This window comes from Amia ocellicauda, chromosome 11 (genome assembly GCF_036373705.1).
Source record: "Amia ocellicauda isolate fAmiCal2 chromosome 11, fAmiCal2.hap1, whole genome shotgun sequence".
Classification (NCBI taxonomy): Eukaryota; Metazoa; Chordata; class Actinopteri; order Amiiformes; family Amiidae; genus Amia; species Amia ocellicauda.
In genome coordinates, this window is record NC_089860.1 from 2,061,903 (window position 1) to 2,080,884 (window position 18,982).

The 18,982-nt window shown below is 34.9% G+C and overlaps 1 protein-coding gene across 2 annotated transcripts in view; it reads right to left on the minus strand.

Moving 5' to 3' along the window:
- Positions 1-18,982, minus strand: part of LOC136762826 (SH2 domain-containing protein 4A) — a 66,341-nt gene that overhangs the window by 25,684 nt on the left and 21,675 nt on the right. For both annotated transcript variants that reach the window (XM_066716372.1, XM_066716374.1), the window contains exons 3-5: positions 12,928-13,066; positions 9,824-9,938; positions 1,245-1,292 (exon numbers count right to left, since the gene is read on the minus strand). In XM_066716372.1, coding sequence (XP_066572469.1) covers positions 1,245-1,292; positions 9,824-9,938; positions 12,928-13,066 — 302 coding nt within the window. The remainder of the gene's footprint in view (positions 1-1,244; positions 1,293-9,823; positions 9,939-12,927; positions 13,067-18,982) is intronic.

An 18,982-nucleotide genomic window follows, 5' to 3' on the forward strand; every position in this document is an offset into this window, starting at 1 on the left:
ATTTATTATGTAAGTATAGATTTTTAGGTAGTATAGATAGTTAACGATATCAGAGTATAACAAACAATTATAAGGTGATTAATAAGTCTTTTACACAGCTTCGTATATTTCAGCTGTGTGTGTCTGTGTGAGAAAGCATTTCATATTATTTGTGTTTATTTATTTCTTAATTTTTTTGTAGTTATTTATTAGCAGATGGTCTTATCCATTGTGACTTACATAAGTGCATAAGAAAAATATACAGTTAATACAAAATACAAGTCCTACGTGTGCTTGCAATTCATATGCGTGTGGGAGAATTTCATATGTGTGTGTGAAACCATTTCATATGTGTGCTTGCGAGTATTCAATTTCATATGTGTGTGAAAGCATTTCATATGTGTGTGCACAAAAAGTTTGAATTATTTCCTAAACGGCCCCTCATATCCCGCAACTGGGCAGCAGTCTTTCTTTTTTAAATAAACTCAGTAATACTTCTTTACTAACAATATAAGGGTACATTTTATTTCTCTCCTAGAATCTACAGTCACTTGCTTAAAACAGTTTTGCAATACAAATGCAAATAAAAAGTGAAAAAGTAAGGAGACAAAGTTGGTAGAACAGCTAACAGCATGCTGAAGTTTGTATAACTGAAATCTAGCTTGAATATAGAAAAGCTAAAAAGAACACGTGAGTGGAGCATTAGCAAAATCACCAATTTTTAACACAGATGTATAAGCAAGTGTTCTAGTTGTTTAATATGAAGGCCATTCAGGTCAGGTCCTTAGAAATATGAACCTGGTAAAATGGTTACAATATCCTTTGTTTGTTAACAGTAATCATGAAAAGGCCTCAAATGGATTAATCAAAATGTGTTAAGTAGCATAATTACCAACAAATCACTACCTATCAATGCCCTAATAATCTCTCACAAAACATAAGCTTATGCTTTTACCCACTCAATAAAACACATTTCTTATAAAACTGCAGGGGCTTTAAAAGGTAATTCATATAATTTGACCAATAACATACAATGTCATGATACTGTTCAATGATTACAATATTGAACATTTAATTAAACTAACAATGTGTTTAATTAAGCATTATGTGTGTATAATAATTTGACAGATTTTTGAAACTCTCACATACAATATGACCAGTTCACATCCATACACAACACTATCTGAAATATTGTACTAGGACTGGCTGGAACAGACACAAAAAATGCTGATGTTTTAATACATTTCCAATTAGAGTTGCCTTACCTGTAGGGAGAAGGGTTGTGGGTCTGAGTTTGAATGATTAAGGATTCCCTGTGTAAAAATGGAAATGCAAAAGTTAAACCAGGACAATTAGAGAAAAGCTTAAAAATTATGCAAACATGTACATTGGTTTATTGTGTTTCAATGCTTTGTATATATATATATATATATATATATATATATATATATATATATATATATATATATATAATTGTACTGCATTAGATTAAAAATGCTCAATTACATTGTACACTTACATTGCTGTTTTTGGACTAGTCAATAACAGACAAGTTGAAATAATTATATCAGAAACCCAGTTCCTGGAAATAGTTTTTGTTCTATCCAACGCCTGAATTAAATAATTGGGCTAAATATTTAATTCATTAGACCCTTTTAACACACACTGTTTTATAAGTATCTTCACCTAGAATCATGAATGCCGTTTCAGATAATCAGCTGCAAGAGACCTTGAGAAATTTTAAATGTGTCCAGCTGAGCCCAAAATGTGATTAATTCAGTTAATTGAGAGTTTAATTCACATAAAAAAGGTATGCCTAAAGAGCTATAAAACTGTAGGTACACCTGGAAAGAATCGGCAGAATGTAGCTTTGAAAGGAGGATTAAGCATAAACGGCTGATTCATATGAAAAGATGTTACTACAGAAGATATGTTTTTACAGGTTAGCTCTGGCTGTGTGTCATTGGCATGTTGAAAAAAATACCCTTTACTCATGAATTGTCTTCCTGAAGGTATAGCACAGTTCTCTTCCAATCATGAGGGCCAGAGCACTTCTGGTTTTCATTCAACCTGAGCTCTTGAACTAATTATTTTCTTATCTGAACCAATTTCCCTTTCTGACCCCTTTCCTTGGTCTAATGCAAGCAGTGATTAAAAGACAGCTATCAAGACTGCTCCATAATAGCCTTGCAAGGAGCTGGCATATATATATAGTCCATCTGTGCCTGAAAAAAAAAAAAAAAAAAAAAATATATATATATATATATATATCAGTTCACATAAAGTACAACATTGTTCTAATCTGGCGAACCATACATTCATTGTTTGATTTTAGTCAAGGATTAGGTTGGGACACCCTACATGGAACATTTCGGATAAATGTATGTGTGATTTGTAAATTAAAACAATAGGTGCAGATGGAATGTGCTCTTTCTTAAAAGAATTAGAGCTTTGTATTTATTTAAAGTATAATCATGAATTATCTAACACCCTGAAATGCAGTTTCTATGTGCAAAAAATATTTCATTTAAACTAAATGCTGGGATAAATACTAAATCAATATATGATTTGGAAATCAAGAAGCTATTGATCCAGTTATGAAGTACAAATATTAAAATGATCTTTTTAACAATATGGTTCATATTCAGAAGACAAAAACAACAAGAACATTCCAAAAACTAAGCAATAATAAAAAAAAAAAAAAAACTACAATAAATTAAATAGGTACAGCACAGGAAATGCACACCCTTTTTCTTGAAATTCGTCCACAGTAAACTGAAGCAAATGTTCCAATGATTTCCTTTAGCGCTAGTTGTAGGTGACCTTCTTCAGACAGCTATTAATCAAGCTAACAGTGGTTGGTCAATGTGTAGGATGGTATCCACTGGGAAAATAATAATTTTGGCACAAAATAAATCACAGATTGACCTAATCTGGTTATGGCTTTACAATTTTCCAAAGAAAACAACATTAAGTGACTAGTTTAAACAGTTTTCTATATAGATCTTTTTACTAGTTGGTTTAATTCCTAGCCATGTGTCGTTTGTTTGGTTTGAATAGTACTGGGAACCAATTAGTAATAAATAGAGCAGACACTATATATGTCCCTTTCAGGAACACATACACAATTCAATGGAAAAATTGCACTTTATGTATAAAGCTTTAAAAATAATTTTAGTTTTAAAAATAGTTTTAGCTTTCCTCTTATCTAGTTTCTAAATTACTTACTTTTCTATTGATTCTCATTTTTTTATTTTACATTTTGGAATCTGCAATTATTTTTTCTTTCATTCATGCTCACTTTAAACCAGGCCATGATTGTTGTAAAACAGGAGGGAATTAATCTGTTAAAACACATCCTCCAAATCAGTGTGCTTTGGCCCTTTTTAATACAAATTCTATATTTATATTGAAAAGATGATTGCTTGTCCTTTCATGATCACTAGGTACAAGTATGACCTTTATTATTTATGATTATGTTTTTGGGCAGTAAAAGTCAGAATGGGAAACAAGTGGTTCTGTGCATTTAATTATCTCTTGTTACAGATTATAAGATAGTTTCCTGAAGCCAAGTCCCTGTCATACTGGATTTTAACAGGAACAAATATATTGAGTGACATTGAGTATGGTTGTACAGTTTTCTAGTAGTGGCTGAGTGAAAGTTGTAATTCATTCCCTCGCGTTGTGCAAGAAAGGAGCTGCGAGAAGTTAGTTTTGAGGTGCACATTGTGTTAGATTTAATACCGCGAAAGTTTCGCAGACATGCCGCTAATGCTTCTGTGAGAGACTCGAATTGCAAACATTTTTTATTTAATCCTCCCCTGGCTGTGTATGTAGCTTAATAATATTAATTTGTTTGTTGCGGTCCTCTTTACTTTCCCGTCATTGTTAGTTTCGCAGAAGGGTGTTTGACTTTTAGTTGGGTTAACATACCAGCTGTAGGTTTGTGGTAGTTAAATTGCACTGCACATATTTTACACTTAACAGTATTTTTATTTACTTTGTCAAAGGATTTCCATGCAGAAGTTCTCTGTGAGGAAGCCATTGGTCGCGTTCTTGTAGTCGTGCAGATCTGTGGAAATCCGCGCTACATGAACGCGAGCATTGTTAGCCAATGACAGACAAGAAATAACAAATCCCGTAAATCTTCATTACAGCTACATAGAGAGCCAATCAACAGTACAGGCTTGAAAATAAAAACAATATATACTTTTATTTATATTGAATGTTGGATTCATCTTTAACAAATAGTTGAATTTCCGACTATTCAGTCTCTTCCGTAGTTTAAAACATTAATTCCAGCATCAAGTTAGGAAAGCCATCTGTGTATCCCGACACAGATCTGTGATATGTAGCCTAAAGTAATGTTGATTACATGAGCATTACTGTGAATCCACTTTTCTATTTTCAATACCCAGGAAAATTAAGTGTCCAAATGCAGGATGCAGACTTTCCCACTGATGTGTGTGCCCCCCCCGCCGTATATTTCTGCATGGGTTTATGATTGGATTGTTTACAAAAGCACAGAATTCTTCACAGATACAGCCTATTTTCCTCTCAAAGTGCACCAGATTGATGCATTAAATGTATCCCTCCCCCCACATTTTCCAAAACTTCTGTGGGAAACAATTAAGTGGTGCCTCTTGTTGTCTCAGGTTTATTACATTCAAGATTATTATATTAGTTTTATGGTTGTGTCTATTAAATAACAATTGCCTGTGGTTGTTTTTGGTTTTATGTCACCCGTGTAAGCTGTAGTTGATGTTCTCCAGCTGTCAGTTGACTGTCAACCTAGTGGTTTTACAATACAGAATTCTTAGAGTTCTACTTAACAAACAATTTGATTTTGAGAAGAGTGAGTACTGTGCAAGACAGTGATGGATGGCCTTGAATCAAACACCATTTCCTTTGTGGAAACCATTTGGTGTTATCAGGAATGCTGTTTCAGAAATGATGTTTAGAGCAATTCATCCAGCAGCAACAAATGCTTCACTTCTGTGGAAAAATTTATTAAACTAACAATTCATTACTTGGCCAATTTTTACATTTGAGGATACGAAGACCAAATTACAAAAACTGTATTTTGAGGATAATCTCATACTGTGATAAAATCAGATTATAGAATATTATATAAATATTATAATAAATGTTTAGCTAACATTAATTATATTATTGTTTACTTATTAAATATGAACAAAAAATATAATAATGTTGTAACTGTATTTGTATTTGAAACAATTATACTATACAGATATGTTTTCAAAAGTATAGAAATATATCTTGTATCTCAGTTACTGACAAATAGCAAGTATTCACCCCCCTGGAATTTTTCATATTTTCAACAACCTGAAATTGTTATGCATTTAAATTTTGTTTTACAGAACCTACTCAACACTTTGAAGAGGCATATTCATTTTTATTGTGAAACAACAGTTTCTAAAATGTCTTGGTTACATAATTATTCACCACCCTTGAGGCAATACTTGGTAGAACCACCTTTGGCAGGTATAACAGCGGTAAGTCTCTACCAGGGACTTACAGCCATTCTTCTTGGCAAAATTGTTCAAGCTTTGTCAAGTTAGATTGGAAATTGGTGGTGGTGGACAGACATATTCAAGTCTTCCACAGGTTTTCAATTGGATTCAGGTCCAGGCTTTGACTGGGCCACTCTGTGACATTCACATTCTTGTTTTTAAGTGTTGCTTGTGGCGTGTACTTGTCCTGCTGGAAGGTGATTTCTGTCCCAGTTTTAGGTATTTTGCAGACCGAAGCAGGTTTTCATTAAGGATTTCCCATATTTAACTTTATTTCGCCCGATACCCTGACAATCTTCACAGTCCCTGCCAATGCAAATAATCCTCACATCATGAAGCTGCCACCACCATGCATGACAGTACCTGTTACCTGGGTTATGTGCTTTACTGGGTTTTCACCAGACATAACGCTTTGGCCTTATGGTGGCTTCTCTTTCCCCAGAAGAAAATAATTTACATGCATCAGGATTTCAGGTTGTAACACAAGAAGATGTGAAAAAGTTAAAGATTAATCATAACTCGCTTACTATCAACTGGTACTTAATCAACATATTTTTCTTCCCGGTTCTTGCAAATTCATAAATTGTCCATACACTTCCAATTTCTATATTATTTTACATATATTTCTTCTCCAATGTTATAATGGTGAAGCAATTTTTCATTTCACAGATTTTAATGTTCCTTCTAATCATTCAGGTTTATTGTTAACTGTAGAAATTTTTCACATTTCACATTCAGACTGAAAAAAATATAATTACAAAATTGACTTTTGGCTCAAACACATACATATTGTTTTTGTTATTATCATTATTAGTATTTTACTCAATTACACCAATGCTGTTAAAACTTGTTATTGAGTATGAACATCAGCATCTGTAGTCTGCAGCCAGTTTGTGTTTTACATGTAGATGTATTGTATTGAGATAAAAAAGCCTAAAGGGAGACACCTTGGTCATTTCCTTTCTGAAATTTTAATTTTATTTCTCTCTCTCTCTCTCGATCTCAATAGGCTCAAGTTCTGTAAAGTAAAATTATTCACCCTGTCCTTCAGTAAAAACAAAATCAAAATCTTGCAAAAAAAACTAAAAACACTGTTGTTATGGCAACACAGCAAGACCTCTTGACTGTAGTCTGGAATTGTGTGCTATTGCACTGAGAACAACTTGAAATAAACAACAGCAGGCTGGAGGTTTCACAGTGTGGGAGCCAAGGGGCTGTCAGAACAGCTGCAGCGGACTATTCCAATTCTAGTTTAAGAGTGTGGAACAATAATCAAAAAGAAAGAACATTTTATTTAAGAGTGATAACATTACTAGGGGCCGTAATGCTATTCACTTTTCATTCATTATTCACAATTGTTATTTCTAGTGCATGAACAAATACCAACACCAAGAGATTCAACACACTGTTCTAGAATGAATGATGTCCAGTACTAATACTAAGAGAGTTTAAGGGATTATACACTATGCAAATGGTCAAATGAGAATTTTGGATGTATATACATTAAGAGATTCCTAAAGGGGTATGTAACTTGTATAAAATCAACCTGTGTTTAGGAAACAAGAGAATGGAGCCAAGTTCATACATTACAAATTCAGAGCAAATATTAAGGGACAATGGAAAAAAGATAATAATAACCTTACCATTGATCAGTTATCATTAAAATAACAAAATAGATACATTTTAGTTAATTAAACCTTAAAAATACATTCTTACTGAGGTAGAAGCTATGTATAAAGCTATATTGTGTAAATACGGACAATACATTGTACAGGGTTAAATGTTTTGATTTACCTATCGATAATAGGTATCACCTGTAGTTTCCCCATTTCAGAATGGTGTTCTCTGGTAATTCCCTTTTTTCTCTCCTTAGATTGTATACAATGCTAGCAGAAGGCGCTGCAAAAAAAATAGTTTACCTAAGTTAATTACTAGGAATCTTACAATCTTAAAACTGTGAAGATAATTGGTTTTGTTACTTCTATAAAGTCTGCTTGTGAGGTCTGTTAGCTGAGGTGTGTGTATCACTCATGTACAGGACATTCTATTTCTGTGAGTGTATGTGAGTTCTTGTATGCATGAAATCTTTATTCTTCTAGGAGAATATCAGCCTGTTTACCTGTGTTGTTTGTAGTATCAGTGACTGAGTCTCATATTTTACATGAATACAGCTTTTTGACTAAAGACTAGCTTTTTGTCTGGCTTCAAATGCTACCTATGTCTTCTGGTCGTTGTTTCATTGTCCTTTGTTTTGAGTTAATCTATCCCTAATAGGATTTTAAATACTTCCTTTCCCAATCTCTTACTATGACTAATATTAATGACAAAAATCAACAACTTGCTTTTCAGCTTTGGATAAAGTCATATAAGCCTTCTTTAAAATTTCTCTCTAATGCATTTATGTCCATTTAATTTTTTATTTTTTTTAAGTGTCCTAGCTGTGGCTTGTGGATCAAAGTGACACTTTATTTCTGTGATGAATCAGCGTTTTGCTTCATCACGGTCACCATTATGTCTCCCCTCTCCCATAATATACACCGATCAGCCATAACATTATGACCACCTGCCTAATATTGTGTAGGTCCCCGTTTTGCCGCCAAAACAGTCCTAACCCGTCGAGGCATGGACTCCACTAGACCTCTGAAGGTGTGCTGTGGTATCTGGCACCAAGACATTAGCAGCAGATCATTTAAGTCCTGTAAGTTGCGAAGTGGGACTCCAATGGACTAGCAGTCTTATGCTGTTGCTTCAATTGGAAAAGATCAAGTTCACAGTTTGTGGATCCTGTGACAAGTTTTATTTGGCCTGGCAGACTTTTTATCCTACTTTGATGGGCTCAGGTTTCCCTCTCTCCCCTGACTTTTTTCTCCTTTTTATATATTTTTTATTTTGTTCTTTTTATTATTGGTAGGATTATTATTGTTCTCCCCATTGTGTTAAGATTATTGTGGGTTTTACACCAGGCATACTTTGTTATTTACTAATATTATGCCTTTGATTCTGTATTGTTTTGAAAACCTCAAAATGAATAAAAAGATCTCTGCTTGCACAATTTTATTTTTTTATCTCAAAATTGATTTGGCACAAGGGCTGACATTTTTGAACTGTATATTAACAAGTAGGTCTTTTTTTGGATATGAAGTGAGCCCCCACCAATATTGATAGCATCCCCGTCTGCTCTATATGAATGATGAATAACCTGATCCTGCTTGGCAACTACGCACAAACCACCTTGTTGTGTGCATTTTCATTGCCATGTTTTTGACACCATGTTTAGATTTATCAATGTTTCTTTAATGCATCAATTTATTGAATTACCATTTATACTCATTATAATATTTTTATTTTTTTCTAATTAAGTGCAATTTGTTGATTGCTTAATTGTAAAATAAATAACTATAACCGAGCAGGCTGCAGGTACATCTAGGGCATACTTGTTACATCAGCTCTCCACACTTCCCCAGTTCGCCTACAGAGGTCATCATCACCAGAATTCTAACCCTGTCTCTCTCATTCCACAGCACAATCAATCACCCAATTAACATTCCTCAGCACCATGTGCACATTCACCATCAACACTCAACTCCCATTGGACCAGCACCACAGATCCCTGTCCCCTGCTTCCCTCTGTTAGTTTCATCTGCTTGTCTTGTCTTGTATCTTAGAATGAAGTAATATTTCCTTTTCCTGTCCACTGCCTAGGCAACATTGTATTTTTATAGTAATTTAGGAAAAATAATGTTTTAATCATTGCTCCACTTCTCCCTGTTTGTTTTCAACGCCATTTGTCATGTGCAGATGTGGTTAGAGGCAGGCACATTAAAGGTCAAAATCTATTATAAGAATAGAAAGAAGAACACATGCAACCATTTTCTGTGCATCATGTCAACAAAAAAGTTTGCGAGATAACATTAAGAGCTAGCAAGTTTGGTAACCTCTACCGAAAAATAATGTTTAACAATTTTCAATTATGCTTCTCAGATATATTTTCTGATACACATTAATTATTTTAAAAGATGGATGGAACAAGGGTTTGTGTTCAATGGAAACTGCTAGCACTGCTGTTACAAACTTTTCTATGTAGATTTTTTTAACATTGCACAGTACATGTTCTCTAATTATAAGCAACATAAAAAAAGTCAAATGTACCTTTTAACTTTGCATTATTTAAATATTCCTCTTATATCTCATTAAGCTACTAAAAAAAACCTTCAGATATTTTTGGACAAATCCAACATTTCCTAAAAATCTAAATCTAAATCATTCTTTGTAAACCAGAGAAGAGTTTTCAAGTAATTATGATACTGAACCTTAAACTGAAGCTGTATCCCATCTTCCTGAGCTGAGGGAATGTTTTCCTTGGTCTTTGTTTCTGAAGTTGGCTTTTTATTCAGCAAGCTGCTTCTTTGGTGATCTGTTTGAATCCTGCAAATAGATACATAGTTCAATTAACAATAATATTTCAAGGCCCAGAGCTCCAGTGCACAAATTCATGTGTGTGTACACAACTTATTAAATCACAGGGCATCTGATGTTTTACTTTCTTTCAGTAATTTTTACTTCAGGAACTCTGTATTTTCTTTCCTAGTAAGAATAATAAAATAAGTGATTCAAAATATTCAGAGTAATTAAAATGTGTTATGTGTCAAATACTATAACTATACATGATAATTTAACATAAGCTCAATACAAATGCACTACACCTTTAGTATATTTTGTCCATAACAAAGTATTTACAAAATGTAATTTGGTTTGGGTAGATGGTGGAGAAAGTGACAGTTTTCAGTAATGCTTCAGTGTGTGGAATTCTGTAAAGCATGATATTTTAAATATTTATTTTTAGTCCAAATTTTGGTAATGGTAACAGTATAGCTTCACCAGGAACTGTGCAGGCTCGGTAATTCAAGTTCAAAGTTCACAATGTATCAGTACTCCCGTACCCATTTGGACCAAGGGCACAGGAAATATACCAGTATGTCCATACATTCCAAATTGATAAATAACTTTTAAAAATATATTTGAGGTTATACAATTTTTTGCATTTTAATATGGCTTCAGTAAGTTACATAATGAAAGTACACAACCCAATCTCTTTTTTTCCCAGGCTCTTCTTTAAGGATAACTTATTTATAGAATGGCTTATATTATTTAGGACACTTAAACCCCCAGTAACAAGCCAAAGAATATATAAAAGTAGAAAGTGTCAACATTAATTATATTGTTTTACATTTGTCCAACCCATTGTGGCTTTTTTGCACAAAATCAAGACGTGCAAATTTCTTAATCTGCCCCATTGAGGCAGGATGGTAGCTGCAGGTATTGAAGGCAGACTAGTTCTGAATTCCTATCATAACTAGTTTGGTAACCATATCTCCAAAATCAAATGAAAAAGCATCCAGAATGTGAATTCAGATGAGTTTGGTAAGTTAAGTCTTTATAACAAATTGGGCAAGGTATTACAAAAGTCCATAATATGGTATAAAATCATCACCGGATCAACCAGATTGCTAAAAGGTTCTTGGGTAAGCACTAGCATTAAGAGAGAAATCAGCCTGGCAGATGTACTTTTGTATTAAAACAAAAAAGTCAAGAAACAACACTCAATGCAGGTGAGAGGAAGGAGTGAGGATTGTTTGCTCTCTTCCTTGAATTTTCTTGTTCTTTTAATTGTGTCGTAACTAATGTTATCCTCACATCTGCACTCTTTGGGGTCCTCAATGGTGACACATGCTTTAATTTAAGTCTAAAAAGTAAATAGTAAATATGTAAATAATTGTATAGCGTGGTATATACATTGAAACTTATGGTACATGCCAGAGATGCAATACAAATTAGAAGCATATTATAGTATAAAGATACTATAAGAACAGTTCTTATAGTATCTCGATTACCCTAGATATTAGTATATAGAGTGTTTCCCTGTATTTATGTAATATGAATAATTTCTGTGTTGCTCAGGATTTGACATTAACCATTAAATGGATGCATATATGCGTACGATACCGAAAAAACATTTTTATTTCAAACTAGATATTTAAAGTAGCCCACAATATATCGCTGCACTTCCAAAATCAGATGTCCCCCCATCTTGCTTTAGACATGTAGAGTAAAGGCATAAAGAAGAGGTCTGCTAAAACCTTTGAGATTATATAGTGTTAATACAAAAATAGCAGGTGGACATACAGATTACAGCAATCAAAAAACTGTAGTGTGATCTGCCCTTTATCCTTCTTTATCCACAACTTGTTTGGTTACTCTAATTATTTGGATTTTAAGTTAGCTACAGCAATAATAATCCATCTTGCTTGCAATTTTATTTACATTTAAAAATGTAATATTGTAAGGGTTAGGCTCAGGTATCTAGAAAGATCAGTTCCTTAATTTCAGTACCTGTTCTTCAAATGTGCATTTAGTTCACTGTGTATTTAGGATCATATTAAAAAAAAAAATCTTCACTAGCCAGTCACCTTTCAGAGGGTATTATATGCAGTTGAAGAATGGCATTATACATCCTCTGTTTGTGTTCCAATGAAAGAACTCTCAACTCCTTACATTATAGTTTCATGGTTTTACCATAGGCACTATGCAGCATTTTGACAATCTCTCAGTTTTTATTTGTATTTTACCGACCTCTGTCAACACACACACACACACACACACACATACATAGCAATTTTTAAAAGGGGGGCAACACAGTTGGTTGCAAAACAATTTATATAAGCATATTATGTTATTTTAATAAAGTGATTTAAAATTATTTCAATAAAATGCTTTACATTTGCAGTTCCTCAAAATATAAATAAAAGTAATTCAGTTAGATAAATCTGGTTTGCAACCAAGTTCTATTCCCCCTTGAAAATCACACTAAACCCTATCCTCTGTGGGTTTAAAAATGCAGATGAAATGTAATGTGTCTATACCACTCTCATACAGTGCTTTTTAGAACAATCTTCTTGGTTCAGTGCCTATTCCATGCAATTTGGTTTTGTCCAATTCTCTTTATTGAGTTTTGGCAAACAAGTTGTGAAAAATTACTGGCAGGTAACATATTATACACAGATTAGAATAAAACAAGTGTAAAATCCTTGAAGATTACAAATGACAAAATAACTAAATATAGTATACAATAGAACAGAAAATGATTATACAAATAAAATAATATATTAAGAAAAACTTCCTCCAGAAAAAGAGACATCTGAGGTTATTTCAGTTGGAAGCTTTTAGGAGATCAAGGGTAAAAAGTATGTTTTAGCTCAACTAAGTTTTTTTTTTTTAAGATTTTAAATTTACTAAATTGAAAACAATTAATGGAGCCTCTTAATATAACATTTTCTCTATTATAACACATTTATCCTACTAGATAAATTAAGGTGCTGTATCCCAGGCATTATTGATGTTTTCCTAATAATAATACCTTTTGTTAAGAGTCCCTACTACTTTTCTTTCTCCCAGTCCTGAGAAAATATGGTCAGTGTTGTTTTGCAATTCTCCAATGATGCACACATGAACGTCTCCATCCTTTCCAAGAAGCCAGCTCACATTCTTTGTGGATGCTGTAAAGCAAACAAACATTATCAAAGGTGAGTGTTTGTGTGAGGTAAATGTACTTTAACCTTTATTAGAAAGAATAACAGTCACAAGCAAAAGTTTAAAGGTGTGTTTCCATATTTAATTAACTGGTATTGGAAACTAGATTGAAAACAAATAATTCTTGTTCAATCAAAATAGCCTTTTTGTAGATACCTGAAACTGGAATTGAGACTCAATCGGCTTATTACAATGCATTAACATAAGAAGAAGATTAAAAAGTAGTATAGTTATTCCAAGGAACAAACATGCAAAACAATAATATTTTCCAGAATTTATGTGTGAATACAATTATTTCATTTCTTAATTCTGATTGTATGAAACATTTTTTTTTTAAAGATACATTGCACTACAGAAATGTTAGGAACATTTTCCAAGAACCACTACATGGGTTTAATATAGCATATTCATTAATTAGGTAAGGTGACCTTATTATGTTATTGTTTTAAATCTATTAATTCTAGAAGTGAAGTTAATAAAACCTTGGCTGGGATTAACTCAAACTTTGACCCACCCGCTAATCGAAAACTACAGAACTGTACTCAGTTGCAGCATCATTTTCAGTAAAATGTAACCAATCATAAATGTAACCTATCATGTACAGGTTTGTAGTTTGCTATTAGCGGGTGGGTCAAAAATTTGATTTAATCCGGCCCCTTATTTACAAGGATGAAAAACAATTACATTATTATTTCTTTATTGCAGCACATTTCATATTTCGATCTCTGATTTCTGGTACACAGCACTTAAAGCTTGAAGCGTGTTCTACTGCTGCTACGAGGAACCCACATTGCAATGGCAGTAAATATTCATGCCCATTTGGAAAAAAACAAAACAAAGGTGAAGTCTCGTCTGTCACTTGTTGTATTTATACCTTACAACATGTTTTATGAAAAGGTATGTAGTGTGGCTTTACAATCGTGTTAACTGTCCCCTTGAAATCGTGAATCTCCTACACACACACAACATAGTTATTAAGAAAAACTAAAAATCAGGTCTTCCAAATGGTTACACAACAAACTGGTTATACTAGTAGTTAGAAACATCAGCAGCAGACGCCTCAAGGCAGGTCTCAAATAGTTCTATTCAAGTATCTTTTTTTAGATATCACAATCTAGAGCCTTAAAAGCTAATATAAAGTATACAAGTGAACTTGTTTCACACAAAAATGCCATGGGAGTGTTTACATTCTAGTTGTATTAAATCAGAAAAATGCTTGACAAGAAAACAATGTGCAATGTGCCTTCTAGCCCCTTTTTTAGACAACCACTAAGTTGTCTATAAAGCCTCTTGGCAAATTTATAAGAAATACAAGTGCTTATTAGGCATATCAACACACCTCTGGCTTGTTGTGTGTACAGTGAAAATATAGAATATATCTTACAATAACTGAGGTAAAGGTACACTACCTCTAACAATTAATAATTATGTTTTTGCATCAATTACATGTATTCACTTATTCTTTTACATCTGTTTTTACCTAGTTGTCTGTGTTTGTTTACTGTGACTAATTCACCTATTCCACTCATTGAACCTTTCGTTATTCCTTCATGATAGTGGTATTAAGCCTCACTTGTACTTACATACTAAATAAAATCTCCTACCAGTAATTAACTATGAATTAGTAGTAGTAGTATTAGTTTTATAAAACTGAGCACATTTATCACAAAGTAAAAGTAATAATAGTTCAGATAGATATGATCTGTTTTAAAATTATGTCATTCTCCTGGCTTCTCAAGACTGGGATATGCAGTTCAGTAGTTTGGAGAACTACCTATGTAATTTACATGATTTGTATTTTGGGTCTCACTATTTGCACTGCAATACCTGTCACGAGTTTATTCTCTGTCCTCTCATGTCTCGTAATGTCCGTCCCTCCTCTCCACAGCCCTGTATCTCCTCCATCCTTTGCTCAGCTCGATCCACTCTATGCACCAATGAACAGAAGTGGAAGAGGTCCAAACTCCCATCTGTCCACGACCTCTACCGCTCTGTACTGTCTACATTCTCCTCCTCACTCACCTCAGCCAAGTCTTACTCTGACAATAACTCCCACAAATTCTACTACACCTTCTCCTCCCATTTTTCCCTCTCCCTCTCCTCTCCTGCCTTGCTGACCTTGGGATCTCTGGAACTGCTCTCCTCCTACCTCAATGAAGTGAATTGGCAAGGTTCACTTAAACCTCTCCTCACAGGCATACTCCAAGGCTCCATCCCAGGCCCCCTCCTGTTCTCTCTCTACACATGTTCTCTGGGCCCCCTCATCACATCCCATGGTTTCTCCTACAATTTCTATGCAGATGATGGTCAGATCTTCCTGTTTTCCCTCTTCTTACCTCCTCATCTCTTCCTGTTTGTCTGCTATTTCCACCTGGATGCACTCACACAACCAAAGGTTGTGCTTAATTTGGTCTATCACTATTTTTCCCATTAGGAATAAATTGGCAACCTAAAGCATAATGTAACAACATCATGAGGAAGTGTTGCTCAAAAGGATCTCAGACATGAGACATGCCTTGTGATTTCTGAGACAATGCATAACGCCTAAAGCAAGTATTAGATGTTTAGAAGTAAAATGGGGTGCAACAAAGATTCCTTAGTGTAAAATGGGTCTGGCAGATTATGTTTAACTTGCTGCAACAGCAACTAATTGCTCCCACTTTTTTCCATAAAATAAGTTCAGAGAACAGAGCAAATCTGGTATATCTGTATACTGGAAGCAGTATTAAAATAATAACATCATCACTGGTTGTAGCATTTATGGAGTGACTTACAGTAATGTGAATTGGGCAGTGCAGAAGGCAAGGTTTGCAAATGTGCTCCACTCTCTCTTTGAACAGCAAATAACCATAGGCTGTCTGTGTTCTTGAAACAGTGAATGATCTACAGCATGATGCCAGCCAGGATAAGGTATCACACATTTGCATTTTGATCACTGTTAAACATTTTTGAGGATAGATGTAGTTACAATTTATTAGTGGCATACTGTACTGAATTACCATACTGAATGAGAAGAAAAACTATAAGAGGGATTATATAATTCTAAATTGTTTCAGATGTCTGAATGTGTAAATGAGCAGACTTCTCCTGAAAAGCTGCCAAAATGAAGTAAAACAGTAATTCAAATGCTTAAGTCTTAATTTGTGCTTAAATATAGATGCATAGAACAGTTGTGTTGCTGTGCATTCATAGTAAGACTGTAGTTTAACCAGATTGTTTAGAGTAAATTTATTTCCAGAAAAAAGGCTACATTGATTTCAAGAAGCCGAACAAGAAAAAGCCTCTGCTTAGAATGCATGTTGAGCCCTATAGTCCAGACAGCGTTGGTTCGAATATGGATGATGTCATACCCAACTGTGACCAAGACTCCCTACCATGCGTCATGCAATTAACCGAGTGCAACTGCAGCTCCTGTGGTTTACAGGATATCTTGGAGCCCATAGCCTTATCTGTGAGAGCTGCATTAGTACTCGCTACAATGCTATTGCTCTGCTGTTTGTGCTGTGGATTCGTGGTGTGAAAAGAAGTGGATGGCCTTGTAGCACACGTTTCATAGAATGTGTTAGCGGCCTGCATGTTTCCTGCATTGGTAATGTGGCAGTGAGCTGAGTTGATTGACTAATTTGTGATCCAATATTGAGAGCGTATAAAGGAAATTGTAAAAATAAAAATAAACAATAACCCAGATAAAAACATGATTAATGGCAGCAATAGCTCAGTAATTTAAATTGTTGATTAAATAATCAGTCCTTCAGCAGAGACATTAAACTGAGGTCTTGACTCCCTGTGGTCATTAAAGATGTAAGCATTCTTGGCTAAATTCCAAGATTTCTCGATCTAACTAATCTAAATCAAAATTGTATATGTGCCTAATATTTGTTAAGATGAAAAAAAAAGTAAATTGATTATAAAAATCAAGAGAACACCAACTGACTATAACAGATAGTAACTGAAGGCAGACAGACTGAATTGCAAGGGGAGTCAGGGAATCAGATATGAAAGGAGCAGGAGAAACCATACTCAAATTTCCCTTTGCATGAAATACATGGGACGCAAATCAACATTATTATACTTTTTTCAGTAAACAACAAAATTACTATGCAGTGTTCACTGTGGCAAAAAATCCCTTTTGGTATTTGTGCCATTTATATAATATTTTATCGGTGCTGTTTCTTCGTAGAAGCTATAGAAAAATTTACCACTCTAGACTCTTATTAAAAATGAAGAAAAATCTAACAACAACAACCAAAAATATTAGTTTCTTTACACCTAAATCATTAGTGTTAAAAATGTCGTAGTTTATAGGTTTGCTTCAACTTTCTATTCTATCTATTGTGCAGGAGTTCATGCTGAAATTGAATAAGTAAAATACCGGATTGAAGCCAATGTTGAAACTACTGCTTATAGAGAGAAAAAAATTGGTTTGAACTAGGGTGATGTACAAGGTTAAAAGTTAGGCTGTTGAGGTGCGTGCTGGAATTTCAAATGTCGCTATACAACATCTGTAGAAAAATGAAAACCAAGTAATTCATTGTACATATCATAAAGCTTTAGCCACTTTTCCACGATCAGTACCAACATAGTAGTGCTACTTTGTCCATTGTTGTAAGATTTTTTCCAATGTTCAAAACATATTGCAGCCAGAAGTACAAGAATTACAAGTTTTAGCATTTAGCATTTCAGAATTTTCAGTTTTTGCATTACTCTCTTTGAGTTAAATTAGATCTTGAAGCAAATGTACAATGCTTATTTTACATATTTTTAAAAATAAACCTATAAATACCAATTGGCATAAGCTGTGTTATCTTTCAAGTCAGAAGCATTGCGCAAGGGGGGGGAGTTTCTACACACTCCTATTGGAACCCGATTTTACTCTATCAAAGCTGTCATTGGCCCCTGTGTCAGTCACTCAAACAGGTCCCTTCCTACTTCCTGTTTGCATAAAAGGTGATGTGCACACAGGAACCTCCTCTTTTGCCTCTTCATTTGGACCTGAGACATAAGCTCTCTGTGTGCCTTGTCATTTGACAAAAGCATTGTGTTTTTCAGTTGGCTGGCTGCACTTATCTCGCTGTTCACCACCGTTCTCAGTACATTGCGTCTTGTGTGTGTGTCTTGTGTGTTTTGTATTAGTTATTGCTTATTGTTTCTGTGCCGTCCGTGCAGCAGTTTCGGTTTCTTACACAAGATACATTTTAAAAAAAAATGTTGTGTTAATATAATGCTTTATATTATCCGGGCTTTTTCCTTCACAGCGGGAGCTCTAGCAGTGGCAGTAAATCCAAGGCCTCGGTCTGTTGTAAGAGATCTCACCCGCGTGAGGGGTTCCGTGGTAGCGCCCGCCAGTTCTAGGCCCCACTTCGACTACTGTCCTACTACTCTTGGTCCCTTCAGACTCTGGACCACACATCACACGGTGTCCCCGGAAACCCCAGAACACACGCCTATGCGGCACTTGTATCCAATACTCCGGTGTCTGGATATACAGCGTTCTGTCCGGCAGCAAGGTTTTGGTGCGGTTTGGTGTGGAGTTACCCCCGTGTTCCCCAGTCTAGCATTGCCAAGTGGAGACGCGCTTACAGCGGCCAGTCCCACTAGGCACTCCACCTGTCACAGTGGTGTCCCAGTTACTGTGTGCCTCCCGGTACCCCCACTGACAGGCACCACCACTTCACGCATACTGGCAATGCGCCATGTAGCACTCAGCAAGAGAGAGAGACCTCACTCCTCCTCTTGCCCCCGCCACTGTGTCGCTTGCGGCCACTAGACCTTGCCCTTCTGGAGTTGGGAGGTCCTTTGCCCCATCTGCCTGGGCACCCCCGCGCAGGCAGCACATTTTTTTGATGTCTCATTTTATCACGGCCCTTGATATATGACATTTT